At 37.1% G+C, this 16,121-nt stretch overlaps 1 protein-coding gene across 1 annotated transcript in view; it reads right to left on the bottom strand.

Moving 5' to 3' along the window:
• KIF3A (kinesin family member 3A) overlaps nucleotides 1–16,121 on the bottom strand; it is a 45,661-nt gene that overhangs the window by 24,210 nt on the left and 5,330 nt on the right. Inside the window, exons 3-5 of the mRNA XM_028148652.2 lie at nucleotides 6,400–6,544; nucleotides 6,171–6,255; nucleotides 5,432–5,537 (exon numbers count right to left, since the gene is read on the bottom strand). Of these exons, the coding sequence (XP_028004453.1) occupies nucleotides 5,432–5,537; nucleotides 6,171–6,255; nucleotides 6,400–6,544 (336 nt within the window). The remainder of the gene's footprint in view (nucleotides 1–5,431; nucleotides 5,538–6,170; nucleotides 6,256–6,399; nucleotides 6,545–16,121) is intronic.

The following is a 16,121-nucleotide window of genomic DNA, read 5'->3' on the forward strand; positions in this document are numbered from 1 at the left end:
TCGGCCTGAGGACTGAAGGGTCCCAGGTTCGATTCTGGTCAAGGGCACATTCCTAGATTGTGGGCTTGATCCTTAGTAGGGGGCATGTAGGAGGCAGCCAATCAATGATTCTCTCTCATCATTGATGTTTCTATCTCTCTTTCCCTTTCCCTTCCTCTCTGAAATCAATAAAAATATATTTAAAAAAAATAAAGGTATGACATGGAAAGATACCCATAACATATGTCTGGGAAACAAAAAGAGAAGAATATATAGTATAATCCCTCTTCTATAAAACAAAAGCATCCATTCAAAGTATTGTGTGGGTATAAATATTTTACATGAATATATTTTGTAAACAAAGAAAAAGGTGTTTTGTTTTTTACAATACACATTTTTTCCCCTTAAATTCCAAAGTATTTTAAAAGCATTAGGTTAATTTTACCCAATGTGAAAATTATCTTCCTACTATATATTCATGCAGAACTTCTCCACACAAGATTTGATTTTAGAATTTAAACATTAAAATATAAACATTATTCATTATTAACATGGCTGTACTGAAGTCAGATAACTGGAATGTAAATTGCACTAATACAGAAAAGGAAAGCCTAGCCCAGCCTGCGTGGCTCAGTGGTTGAGCGTCAACCTATGAACCAGGATGTCACGGTTGGATTCCCGGTCAGGACACATGCTCAGGTTGCAGGTTCGATCCCCAGTGTGGGGTGTGCAAGAGGCAGCCGATCAATGGTTCTCTCTCATCATTGGTGTTTCTCTCTCTGGGTCTTTCCCTCTCCCTTCCTCTCTGAAATCAATAAAAATGTATTTTTTTAAAAAAAGAAAGAAAAGTAAAGCCTAAATAAGTCTGTCAGCAAATGACAAATATCATATGATTTCACTTATATATGGAATCTAAAGAACAAAATAAATGAACAAACAAAATTGAAACACTCTCAAATACAGAGAGCAGACTGGTGGCTGCCAGAGGGGAGGGGAGTAAGAGACTGGGAGAAAGATGTGAAGGAATTAAATACAAATTGCTAGTTACAAAATAGTCACGGGGATGTACAGCATAGGGAATATATTCAATAATATTGCGATAACTATGTATGTACCGGTTGGGTACTGGAAATATGGGGGAAGGGGGGACAAAGGGGAGAACTATGTAAAGTATATGATTGTCTAACCACTATGCTGTACAACTGGAAACCAATATATAATATTGAAAGTAAACTGTAATTGAAAAACAAAAAAAGTAAAGCCTGTCAAAAGAAGGTAAAGGAAAAATTAGTAAAAAAAAAAAAAAAAAAAAGCAAGGACTTGTGACTTCATATTATACTTTTCTATTTTCTTTTAAATCAAATTATGAATTTCTTCAAAAAATATAGAGAACTATTAAACCTTGATTTTGCCGTTCCCTTACTGAGAGATACTAGTATTTGGGATGGTTTCCCACTTTAGGTCCTCATAAGGAACACAAAATGAGCGTCTCTGAGCAGATACCTCTCTTTCTCTTTAGTATTATTTCCATGGGATGTATTTTCCAAACTGGAATTACCAGGTCAAAGAGTAGAAATCGTTTTATAGCTATGTGATATCAAATCACACTGTAGCAGTGTTTTCCAATTTGGATGAGGAGAGAACATGTAATTTGAAAAAATCTTATTAATACATATTGTTTTTGCAATATAAGTAAAACAAGCTATTTATGATTGTAATTTTTTTGCATATCTGGTTATAAAAACCAAGAAATGCAACAGACATGCCGTTAAATGTGACCTATGTTGAGCTTTACAATCCCTGGGAGAGAAGAACTTGCAGCAATGAAGTAGACTCAATGCTCCAAACATTGACACGTCACAATGGAAATAAAACAAAAAACATTTCCATAGCTTTAATTTTTGTCAAATATTTATTTTGGAATAAAAGATATATGTTTTTAAGCTTTTCAAGAGGATATGGAAAAATGTATCCTATAAATATGCCTGCACGTGTATAAACTCATGTATATGTAATAATATTTAATGCAGTATTGCTCAGAACAAAAGATTGAAAACAACCCAAAAGTCCATCATTAAAAAGACTGGATAAATTATGTAGATTCATGCAATGAAATACTACATCATTCTTTTAAAATGCTTATATATGTACTAGAGCACGGATGCATGAATTGGTGCACGGGTGGGGTCTGGCTGGCCCGCCCCGATTGGGGCCAGTTGGGCTGGTCTAGCTGGGAAAGGGGCCTCAGACAGTTGGCCGGCCCGGCACCACCCCCTGGTCTAACTCCCGGTCAAGGGGACAATTTGCATATTAGCCTTTTATTATATAGGGTAAGTATGTGTTAATGTGAAATGATCTCTAAGATAATATTGTTAAGTGAATAAAGTAAGAGGACAAGCACTCTTTAAAAACACACAGACTACATCAGAAAGGGTACATTAGAAACTAACAGAAGTTGCCACCAGGAATGGGAACCAGGTGACTGAGACACAAGGGTAGGAGAGAGACTTGTTTTTTCAATGGATACTTTTGTGCCTTTTGAATTTTACATTATGTGTATGAATTACCTATTCAAAAATATAATTTTTAAAGAAAAGAAATTTGCCCTAACCAGTTTGGCTCAGTGAATAGAACGTCGGCCTGCAGACTGAAGGGTCCCAGGTTCGATTCCGGTCAAGGGCATGTACCTTGGTTGCAGGCACATCCCCAGAAGGGTGTGTGCAGGAGGCAGCTGATCAATGTTTCTCTCTCATCGATGTTTCTCACTCTCTATCCCTGTCCCTTCCTCTCTGTAAAAAAAAAAAAAAATCAATAAAATATATATTAAAAAAGAAAAGAAATTTGGTGTAAAGGCTAAAAACACTGCTCTACAAAAATATTAACCAATTTACAAGGATGCCCACATGTAAATATACTGGAATAATTTAAATTTGCATTTTAGTTGCTAGGCAGGCTGTTTGTGAGATGACTGACTTATTTTCTTAAGTATAAAATTAACTATTTCTATACTATGACCATCTGTCAAAAATGGAACTAAGTTTATATTTGTACTGATTTTTTTTATCTATTTAGAATAGCAGCTTTTATTGTCCCGTATCTCTCTTCTGCTATTTCCTTCTTGATAGTTATTTTACTATATTTCAATATGATAAAGTTTAAATTTTTATGTTGGAACTTTTGTGCTAAATATTTGTACTAAATATTCAATTCTCCAACTCTAATTATTAAGAGTATTTTCCTCTCTGCTATCTTAGATTTTCAAATCCCTTTATCTTTATTTCATTTTATTTTTCTCATGAGAATTTTTTAGTTCTCCTTGAACAAATCTCACATACCACGTTAAACTAATTCTCAGGTAGTTAATGGGAGCTTTTGGTCACTACTGTAAATGAAATCTTATGTTAAAATTTTTAAAAATTAAATAAGCAGTACATGAACATATTCCTGGGATAAAAGATTTTAAAGTATATTTAAAAAACACAATGAAAGCTCCTGACATCCCTTTTCTCCAATCTTACTTCCCCTTTCCTAAAGGCAACCACTATTACATGTCCTTTCATTTCCATTTCACATGCACACATGTGTACACACACACACACACACACACACACACACAATGTACAAACATATAGTTTAATAATTTAGCTTTTTTACAAATATGTTAATGGGATGATGTAGTAATACTATTCTGAAATTTGCTTTTCACTTAATAATACATATATCTTTAAAATATTCCAGGTCTCTACATGGAGATTAAACTAATTGTGATTTTTTTCAGAGCTTCATTATAGTCCACATTATTTTTGTACCATAATTTATATAACCAATGTTTTGTTTATCGTTATTTAGATTGTGTCAAACTTTTTATTACAAATGTTTCAATAGAAATTTGTTATACTTAAATATATTTTTCTAGAATATATATCTAGAATTAGAAACACTGTGTCAAAAGAAATACATTTAAAAAATTTTAACAGTTACTATTATACTGCCCTTCAAAAAACCGCACTATGTTATAATCTCATCACCAATACAGCCTTACCTACTTGTATATCCCTTCATCCAAACCGATGGGTAAAATATCTCCCACTGTTGTTTTAATATGCATTTTCCTAATTATTTGTGAAGTTGTTACAAAGTGCTCAATAAATGTTACCAAATATTATTGTAGTTAACATCCTTTCACATGCTTATTGCTGTGTACAGTTCTGTGAATAACGTATTTGTACATATCTTTTGCTCATTTTCCTGTTAAAATTTGGTCTTTTTCTACAACTTGGTTTTTAAGAATGCAATTGATTTTTTTAATGTTTTTATTGATTTCAGAGAAGGGAGAGAGAGAGAAAAATAGAAACATCAATGATGAGAGAGAATAATTGATTGGCTGTCCCCAGTACATCCCACACTGGGGATCGAGCCTGCAATCCAGGCATGTGCCCTGAGTGGGAATCAACCGTGACCTCCTAGTTCATTGGTTGACATTCAACCACTGAGCTATGCTGGCTGGGCTGCAATTGATTTTTAAAATATTTTTGTTTAATTTCCTTGAGTTTGCTTGATTTTTAGTCTATTCATAAAAAACTCTGAAACATGTTTACTTCCTATGTTCTAATCTTTCATCTCTAATCTCTAATTGTTATTAGCAACATCACTAGTACGAGGCCTGGGGCATCTGTGTATTAAATATTGCTTAAGTTCTTTACTATTTACACAAAACCTGAAACAATTACTTAAAAAAAAAAAAACCATTTTGGTTCCATATCCAGTGAGAGCATATGCCAGGGTTGGGCTCGATCCCCAGTGTGGGGCATGCAGGAGGTAGTTGATCAATGATTCTCTCTTATCATTGATGTTTCTATCTCTCTCTTCCACTCCCTTCCTCTCTGAAATCAATAAAAAAATATTTTTTAAAAATATCACTTTAATTTTGATTTGCTTTTCCTGTCAATAAAAGGGTGGCAGTATAGTGCCTGGTTATACTGATTCATGGCTAGATTAAGATATTCATTCTGCCACATATTAAGTAGTATATAACCTTGGACAAGCTATTTAAATTAAGTCTTGGTTTCCTCAATCATAAAACAGGAATTTAATATTGTCATAGTCTATTGTGAAGATTAAAAGAACCCATTCTTATAAAGCACTTAGAACAAGCACTTGCCACACTGTAAGTACTCAATAAATGTTACCAAATATTACTGTAGCTAACAAATAAACAGCTATGTAAGATATAGCATTAGTACTAAGAAAGAAAATTTTGGTCAGCACAGAAAGTAATCTGTGATATCTTTCATCCATATGTGCTCTTTACCTAGTAAATAATCAAAGAGAAAGGATTTTCAAGAAACTTAAAAATCCAGACTTTGTGGAACAAAATGTCACACCAGTTTTTGCTTCTAAACCAGCCTACTCAACACATAAATGTTTAATCAAAATTATGATTTACACTTACGATTTTTGTGGCCTAGTGTCATAATTCTATCCATATCATCAGCATTATTTACCACATAAGCTGATAAATCTTTGATATAAACTCCCACGTCAGGTCTCTCTTTAACCTAAAAAAAATAATAATCATAAGACTTAATACATATATCCATAATTCTTTCACAGCTATTCATTGAACATCTATGTGTTATTTATGAACATTGAACATCCACTACATATAAATAATGTGTAAATAAATGTGTTATTTAACACAATTATTTATTGAACACCTACTGTGAGACACTGCTAGATACTGAGTATACAGTGATAAACAAGGTAAACAGTCTCTACACTTGTGGAAGTGAAAATCTATAGGGAGAACATACAAACAAATAATTACACACAAAAATTATTTTACTTCCACTGTGATAATGCCATGAATTAAAAAATATAAGACAGTATAAGAATACATTATAGAGACTTACGCTGATGAAGCAGGGACAGGATAAGTTTCCCTAAGATGATGTTTAAGCTAAGACTTAAAGAAACAGGAAGTAGCCAATCTGGGTTGAGGTAGGAGGAAAAGAATAAATGTAAGGATTCTGAAATAGGAGTAAAGTAGGCTGGAAAGAGGGGTGGGAGTAGGATGGGGTGGCGAGAGTGTAGGATATCTGGCTATAGAGGTAGGCATAGATAAGATTAAGCTATTATTGGTCTTAACATTCTATTGCTTTGGAAAGTACTCCAATTTCAATTATCCTTACCTCTAACCTCTGTGTCTGATCCTTGCCCAAGAGGTCACGAACTTCTTCATTATATATTTCCAAATAAGACACTCGAACCAAAAATCTATAAATAAAACATTACTTTAAAAACATGAAACAGTGAAATATTTATAAGAACAGTTTTAAAGTGTGTTTATAAGATTTGTACCTATATGCCTTTCTTAAGTTTGTACTTCTCAATATTGGAAAAATAAAAGAATTATTTTACCTTGTATCACCCTCTGCTTTTGCAATATGACCAAATATGTGAGCAAATGAATTTGGAATGATTCCTCTAAGTTCAGGAACAGCTCGAACACCTTCCATAGTAAAAGTTTTGCCTGTTCCAGTTTGTCCATATGCAAAAATAGTCCCTGAAAATGAAGAAAATCAATGTCTTTTTAGAGTATAAGTCTGTAGAACAACAGCTCTTAAAATTAATTCCTTTGACACTGTGATGCAATTTCTTCCCTGAATTCTAGTACAAATTTCACCTTTATTGACAACTATTACAATATGTATGTACTCTGTGCCTCATGAGCAAAGCACGATTAAAGTACTAGAGTCAATGAGATATTTCTAATTATTAATAAAAAGAACTCCAAACCCTAAATGTAAAATCTTACATTTAAAAACATTTCTTATAATGTGTACATTAATTATTTAATGTGGACATTAAGTTGGAAAAGATAGCGTAATTACAGCAAAAGAATACAGATTCCAGATCAAAAAGACCTCAGTGTGAATCACGTATCTGCCACTTTTTACCCACTTGACCTTAAGCAAGTTTCTACCCAGAGACTGTCTCCTCAAAGGTAAAATGGGAATAAAAATTTAGCTACCCTACATTAATAGTAAGGACCAAATGAAATACTTCAAGTGACCAACAGGATGTCTGGTAGAGTACAAGTAAATGGTAGTTGCAGCTCGATCCCCAGTAGGGGGCATGCAGGAGGCAGCCAGTCAATGATTCTCTCTCATCATTGATGTTTCCATCTCTCTCCCTCTCTCTTCCTCCCTGAAATCAATAAAAATATATTTTTAAAAATTTCAGGGAATCAAATCTAACAATATACAAAAGGATAATACACTATGACCCGGTGGGCATGGCTGGTTTCATATTTTAAAATCAATCAATGCAATTGACCATATTAACAAACTTTTTAAAAAGATCATTTAAATAAATGCAGAAAAAATGCATTTGACAAAATATACATTCCTGAAAAAACTCTCCAACTAAAAACAGAGGGAAACATCCTCAATGTGATAAAGGATGTCTATGAAAAATCTACAAATAGAAATAAGCCAGTCAGAGAAAGATAAATATCACATGATCTCACTCATATGTGGAATATAATGATCAACATAATTTGATGAACAAGAATAGATCCAGAGACAAATGGTAGGGGGAGGGGGCAGTTAGAGAGCAACCAAAGGACTTGTATGCATGCATATTAGGATAACTAATGAACACAGACACTGGGGTTAGTGGGGGCTTGCATGGGGTGGGAATGGCTGGGGGGGGGGATGAAGGGTCATCATTTGGGGGAAAAGGAGACATATGTATAACTTTAGACAATAAAAAAAAAGAAAAAAATCTATAAATAACATCATATTTACTGGTAAAACAATGAATGCTTTCTCTCTAAGATCAGGAACAAGACAAAAATGTCCACTATCACCACTACTACATTGTACTGTAAGTTCTAGCCAGTGCAATTCGGGTAACAGAAAGAAATTATGAAACTATAGTGCAATTCGGGTAATAAGAGAATAAGAAAGAAAGAAATTGGTTGAACTATCTTTATTTGCTAACAACATGCTCTTGTGTCTGTACAATATCCTAAGGAATTTACAAAAATATAATAATAATAATAATAATAATAATAATAGCCTACTAGAAATAATAAGTTTAGCAAGGTTGCAGTATACAACAGTTTTTCAAAAATCAACTGCAAAATACAATGAGATACCACTTCATAATATTAGTATGGCTATAATAAAAAAGACAGGAGCTCCCAGGTCCCATGTGCAACTCCTAGCCAGAGAGAGGAAGGGAGAGATATAAACATCAATGGTGAGAAAGAATCATTGATCCTCTACTTCCTGCATGCCCCCTACTGGGGACTGAGCCCACAACCCAGGTCTCATAATCTTTGCTATTGAAACAGAAGAAAGAAAGCATGCAAGATATTCAAAGACCTAGGAGAACAGGGACCTTCCTCCCACCCACAAAAAAAATTTGACTAATGAGCGATAGAATATGCTCTCAGACCTCATTACCAAGACAGCAATGGAAATGCCTTCTGGCGACTGCAGAAAATGGCTACTGATGGGAAGGCAGACTGCAAGATAGTGTGTGAGTGAGAAAACAAAGGGAGAGTGTGTGGTCACATGGGGAGTGTTTGTTGGTGAGTTGAGGGACAGCTATACCCCAGGAGACTGTGGGGGACTGTCAGACGGGGCGCCCCCACTGCTGCTGGGTTCCCTACTGGAGCGACTGGCTGGACGCGGAGACTGCGTCATCTTGAAGGAAAAGTGGATGTTATCAGGAGCCTGAAAAGCCCAGGGAATCTACAACTACGGCACCCACCAAACAGCTGCGAACCCAAGAACACTGATTCCCAAGTGGCGCAAGCACACAGATTCAGAGGAGTTCTACACTCCAACACAGAAAGGAGAGAGAGAACTATATAACCAGACACACAGAGAAGAGAGAACATGGGGAGACAAAGAAACAGCCTGCATATGAAAGAAAAGCAGGCATCACCAGATAAGAAAGTAAACGAAATGGAGACAAGCAACCTGTCAGAGAAAGAATTCAGAGAAATGGTCATAAGATGGATGAAAAGAATGGAAGACAAATTCGACAATATGTGTAAGAACCAAGAGGAAATGAAGAAGAATCAAGAAGAAATGAAAAATGATATCACTGCTGTAAAGAACTCAATAGAAAGCATCAAGAGTAGACTAGAAGAAGCAGAGGACCGCATCAGTGACCTAGAAGACAAGGTAGGAAAAAATACCCAAGTAGAGCAGCTTCTAGAAAAAAAAAAAATTAAAAAGCAGGAGGAGAGCCGAATGGAACTTTGGGACAACACAAAACAAAACAACATCCGAATAATAGGGGTGCCAGAAGGAGAGGAAACTGAGCAAGGAATAGATAACCTGTTTGAAGAAATAATGACAGAAAACTTCCCTGATATAGAGAAGAAAAAACCCACACAAATCCAAGAAGCTCCCAGAGTCCCAAGCAAAATGAACCCCAAAAGACCGACGCCAAGGCACATTATAATTAAACTAGAAGCCCAGTGCATGAGATTCATGCACTCAGGGGGTCCCTCAGCCCAGCCTGTGCCCTCTCGCAGTCTGGAACCCCTCGGGGGATGTCCGTCTGTGGCTTAGGCCTAATCCCCCTCTTGCAGTCTGGGGCTCTTGCAGTTCGGGACCCCTTACTCCTTACCACCTGCCTGCAGGGAAGATGGGAGAGGCTCCCGCCACTGCTGCTGTGCTCGCCAGCCATGAGCCCGGCTTCTGACTGACTGGCACTCCCCCTGTGGGAGCACACTGACCACCAGGGGGCAGCTCCTGCATTGAGCATCTGCCCTCTGGTGGTTAGTGCATGTCATAGTGACTGGTCATTCCACAGTTCGATTGATTTGCATATTAGGCTTTTATTATATAGGACTGGCAAACACCAATGACAAAGTAAGAATCTTAAAAGCGGCCAGAGAGAGACAGAAAGTTACCTACAAAGGATCCCTCATCAGACTAGCGACTGATTTCTCAACAGAAACACATTAGGCCAGAAGGGAATGGAATGAAATATACAAAGTCATGCAAAGGAAGGGTCTGAATCCAAGAATACTGTACCCAGCAAGGTTATCAATCAAAATTGAAGGTGAAATCAGGAGCTTCACAGACAAAAAGGACTAAGGGAGTTTATTACCACCAAACCAGCAATGCAAGAAATGCTAAAGGGTCTGATGTAAAAAAAAAAAAAAAAAGAAATAGGAAGTGAAGAAGGAACACAGGGGTAAAGAATAAAAATGGCGACAAACAAGTACCTATCAATAATAACTTTAAATGTAAATGGATTAAATGCCCCAATCAAAAGACATAGGGTAACGGATTGGATAAGAAAACATGACCCATATATCTGCTGTCTACAAGAAACCTACCTCAGAAAAAAAGACGCACACAGACTGAGGGTGAAGGGATGGAAAAAGGTTTTTCAGGCGAATGGAAATGACAAAAAAAGTGGGGGTAGCAAAACTTATATCTGACAAATTAGATCTCAAAGTGAAGAACATAAAAAGAGATAAGAAGGCCACTTCATAATACTAAAGGGAGCAATCCAACAAGAAGAAGTAACTCTGGTAAACATATACACACCCAATACACAGGAGCACCCAAATACATAAAAAAAAAAACTCCTGGAAGATATCAAGGCAGAGACTGACAGCAATATAGTAGGAGACTTTAATACCCCACTATCACCATTGGACAAATCCTCTAAACAAAAAATCAGCAAAGAAACATCAATCCTAAATGATTCACTAGACCAGATGGAATTAATTGACATCTTCAGAATATTTCACCCCAAAGCCACAGAATATACATTCTTCTCAACTGCACATGGGTCATTTTCAAAGATAGACCATATATTGGGTCACAGGCAAATTCTCTTCAAATTCAAGAAGATAGAAATCATATCAAGCATCTTCTCAGATCACAGTGGCATAAAACCGGAAATCAACTACAATAAAAACAATCCAAAAAAATCAAACACATAGAGACTAAATAGCATGCTATTAAACAATGACTGGGTTACCAGAGAGATCAAAGAAGAAATAAAAAACATCATGGCAACAAACTACAATGAAAACACAACAATCCAAAATCTATGGGACACAGTGAAAGCAGTCTTGAGAGGGAAGTTCACAGCTCTACAAGCCTACTGCAAAAAAACAAGAAACAATGGTAATAAATTACCTAATCCTACAACTCAAAGAGTTAGAAAGAGAGCAACAAGAAAAGCCCAGTGTAAGCAGAAGAAAGGAAATAATAAAGATCAGAGCGGAGATAAACGACATAGAGACAAACAGGCTCACCAAGAAGCAAAGAGAGAGGACCCAAATAAACAAAATCAGAAATGAAAGAGGATAAATAACAACAGACCCCACCGAAATACAAAGGATTGTTAAAAAATACTATGAACAACTCTATTCCAACAAACTGGACAACCTGGAGGAAATGGACATATTCCTAGAAAAAATACAACCTTCCAAAACTCAATCAGGAAGAATCTAAACAGCTCAACAGGCCAATAACTATGGAAGAAATTGAAGCAGTCATCAAAAAGCTTCCTGCAAACAAAAGCCCGGGACCAGACGGCTTCACAGGGGAGTTTTACCAAACATTCAAAGAACTAAAACCTATCCTCCTCAAACAATTCCAAAAAATTCAAGAGGAAGGAACACTTCCAAGATCATTCTATGAAGCCAGCATCACCCTAATACCAAAACCAGATAAAGACAACACAATGAAAGAGAATTACAGGCCAATATCCCTCATGAACATTAGATGCCAAAATCCTCAACAAAATTCTAGCAAATCGGATCCAACAGTACATCAGAAAGATCATACACTATGACCAAGTAGGATTTATCCCAGGAATGCAAGGATGGTACAATATCTGCAAATCAATAAACGTGATACATCACATAAACAAATTGAGAGGTAAAAATCACATAGTCATATCAATTGATGCAGAAAAAGCATTTGACAAAAACCAACACCTTTTCTTGATAAAAACTCTAAGCAAGGTGGAAATAGAAGGATCATACCTCAACATCATAAAAGCCATATATGATAAACCCACAGCTAACATCATACTCAATGGGCAAAAACTAAAACCATTTCCCCTAAGAACAGGAACAAGACAGGGATGCCCACTCTCACCACTCCTGTTTGACATAGTACTGGAAGTATTAGCCATTGCAATTAGACAAGAAGAAGAAATAAAAGGCATCCAAATTGGAAAAGAAGAAGTAAAGCTGTCCTTATTTGCAGATGACATGATATTGTACATAAAAAACCCGAAAGACTCCATCAAAAAACTATTAGACTTAATAAATGAATTCGGCAATGTAGCAGGATACAAAATTAATGCCAAGAAATCTATGGCATTTCTATACACCAGGGGTCCTCAAACTTTTTAAACAGGGGGCCAGTTCACTGTCCCTCAGACCGTTGGAGGGCCGGACTATAGTTTAAAAAAAACTATGAACAAATTCCCATGCACACTGCACATATCTTATTTTGAAGTAAAAAAACAAAACGGCAAAAACACCCGCATGTGGCCCACGGGCCGTAGTTTGAGGACGCCTGCTATACACCAATAGTGAACTTACAGAAAGAGAGACTAAATCAGCAATCCCATTTATCATCGCACCAAAAAAATTTAAGATACCTAGGAATAAACTTAATTAAGGAGGTAAAAGACCTATATGCGGAAAACTACAGGACACTGAAAAAAGAGATAGAGGAGGATGTAAACAGATGGAAGAACATACCATGTTCATGGATTGGTAGAATCAACATCATTAAAATGTACATATTACCTAAAGCAATCTATAGATTCAATGCACTCCCCATTAAAATACCAATGGCATATTTCACAGACCTAGAAAGAACTCTCCAAAAATTCATCTGGAATAAAAAGAGACCCCGAATAGCCACAGCAATCCTGAGAAAGAAGAACAAAGTAGGTGGGATCTCAATACCAGATTTCAAGCTGTATTACAAGGCCACTGTTCTCAAAACAGCCTGGTACTGGCACAAGAAGAGACATATAGACCAATGGAATAGAACAGAGAACCCAGATATCGACCCAAACCACTATGCTCAATTAATATTTGACAAAGGAGGCATGAACATACAATGGAGTCAAGACAGTCTCTTCAATAAATAGTGTTGGGAAAATTGGACAGATACATGCAAAAAAATGAAACTAGATCACCAACTTACACCATTCACAAAAATATACTCAAAATGGATAAAGGACTTAAACATAAGACGAGAAACCATAAAAATACTAGAGGAATCCGCAGGCAGAGAAATCTCAGACATATGCTGAAGCAATTTCTTCACCGATACCGCTCCTAGGGCAATGGAAACTAAAAAGAAAATAAACAAATGGGACTACATCAAAATAAAAAGCTTTTGCACAGCAAAAGAAACCATCAACAAAACAACAAGAAAGCCCACTGTATGGGAGAACATATTTGCAAATGCTATCACTGATAAAGGTTTAATCTCCAACATCTACAGGAACTTATACAACTTAATAAAAGAAAGATAAATGATCCAATAAAATAATGGGCAACGGACCTAAATAGAATCTTTTCGAAAGAAGACAGAAGGAAGGCCAAGAGACATATGAAAACACTAATTACCCGGTGCACGAAATTCGTGAACATTAAAAGGGGATTAATTAGAGGAAATAATTTAATATTGCTATTTGCCCTTTCTCTATAATAGAAGTGTCAGAGATGAAAGAAAATTAGTAAAATGTATATGAAAACCTTCCTCTTGTCAGAATCTGGGGCTCACCATGGGAACCAGTGTCAAGTCCCCGCCCACCCACATGCACCTCAAAAACACGTGAGACCCAGACCTGGCTGGTCCCCCCCACATTGGGCTAGATCCAGACCCAGCCAGTCCCACCCTTGTCAAGCCCTGCCGGGCAGGGGGCATAGTCTCAGGGGGAGTGGCCTGAGGTCCCCCAGCCCAGACCAGGGCGGGGGGCATGCCTTGAAGTCCCCCGTCAAGCCCCGCCAGGCGGGGGGGGGGGGGCGCAGCCTCAGGTTCCCCAGCCCAGCACCGGGAGGAGGGTGCAGCCTCATGTGCCCAGTCAAGCCCCACTGGCAGGGAGGCGCAGCCCCAGGTCTCCCGTCAAGCCCCGCTGGGCGGGGGCGCGGCCTGAGTTCCCCCAACCTAGCACTGGGGGTGCACCTTGAGGTCCCCCGTCAAGCCCCCCAGGGCGGGGGAGGGCATAGCCTCAGGTCCCTGCTGATTGCTCTTTAAGGCTTCTTATGAGAAATTGGCCTCAGCTGTGGTTGCAGCCATCTTTGTGATGGAGTGATGGTCAATTAGCATATTCCCTCTTTATTAGATGGGATACTCAAAGTCACTAATTATCCGAGAGATGCAAATCAAAATGACAATGCGGTACCATCTCACACCTGTCAGAATGGCAATCATCAACAAATCAACAAACGACAAGTGCTGGTGAGGATGCAGAGAAAAAGGAACCCTCGTGCACTGCTGGTGGGAATGCAGACTGGTGCAGCCACTGTGGAGAACAATATGGAGTTTCCTCAAAAAACTAAAAATGGAACTCCCATTTGACCCAGTAATCCCACTTCTAGGAATATATCCCAAGAAACTAGAAACATCAATTAGAAAGGATATATGCACCCCTATGTTCATAGCAGCACAATTCACCATAGCTAAGATTTGGAAACAGCCTAAATGCCCATCAGCAGATTAGTGAATTAGAAAACTATGGTACATCTACACAATGGGATACTACGCTGCGATAAAAAATAAGGAATTCTTACCATTTGCAGCAGCATGGATGGACCTGGAGATCATTATGTTAAGTGAAATAAGCCAGGCAATGAAAGAAAAATACCACATGATCTCACTCATTTATGGAAAATAAAGAACATTATAACCTGATGAACAAAAAGATAGATACAGAGGCAGTAAAGCACCAAACAGACTGTCAAATTACAGCGGGAAGGCTGGGGAGTGTTGGGGAGGGGGGGAAAGAGATCAACCAAAGGACTTGTATGCATGCATATAAGCATAACCAATGGACACAAGACACTGGGGTGGGGGGGGGGGGATGAGGGCAAGCGACAGGGGGTAGGGGAGGCTGGGGGAAGGTCAATGGGGAAAAAAAAAGGAGATATATGTACTACTATATGTAATACTTTAAACAATAAAAAAAAGACATATAACAAATTTTGGCATGTGGAGAAATTAGGAACCTCATACATTGCTGGTGGGTATAAAAAAGGTGCAACCACTGTGGGAAAGTCTGGCAGTTAACTTTTTGACCCAGCAATTCCATTCCAGGTAATATATACACAAGAGAACTGAAAACATGTTCACACAAAAACTTGTACAAGAATGTTCATAGTAACATTCTTCATAATAGCCAAAAAATGAAAATAATTGTTCATCAACTGATAAATGAATATACAAGATATACTATACCCATACAATGGAATATTATTTTGCCATAAAAAGAATGAAGTACTGATACATACAATAAGGATGAACACTGAAAACATGCTAAGGAGCCTGACACAAAAGACTACGCGTAGTATCTGATTCTATTTATATGAAATGCCCAGAACAGGCAAATTCATGCACACTGAAAGTAATAAATTATTGCAGAGTAGGAGAGCAGAATTAGATGTAACTACTAATACGGATAAAAGTTTCTTTTGGGGGTAATGGAAATGTTCTGGAAACTGATAATGGCAACAGTTGCACAACACTATGAATGTACTGAAAACCTGACTTGTACACTGTAAAGTGGTTAAAGTAGTAAATCTTATGTTATTTGAATTGTTATCTCAATAAAAAAAAACCTACTAAAATAATCAAGTGCATTTCTATACATTCACAATGCATAATTCCAAAAATGAAATTATAAGAACAGTTGTATTCACAAAGTATCAAAAAATACTTAAAAACAAATTTATGAAAGAAGTACAAGGTCTGTACACTAAAAACTATAAAACTACTGATATAAGAAATTAAACAAGACATAATAAGTGGGCAAATCTATCATGTTCCTGGACCGGAAGACTCCAACATTGTCAGAGTAACAATTCAACAAAATCCCAGGTTATTTTGGTAGAAATTGAC

Source organism: Eptesicus fuscus, chromosome 6, assembly GCF_027574615.1.
Source record: "Eptesicus fuscus isolate TK198812 chromosome 6, DD_ASM_mEF_20220401, whole genome shotgun sequence".
Classification (NCBI taxonomy): domain Eukaryota; kingdom Metazoa; phylum Chordata; class Mammalia; order Chiroptera; family Vespertilionidae; genus Eptesicus; species Eptesicus fuscus.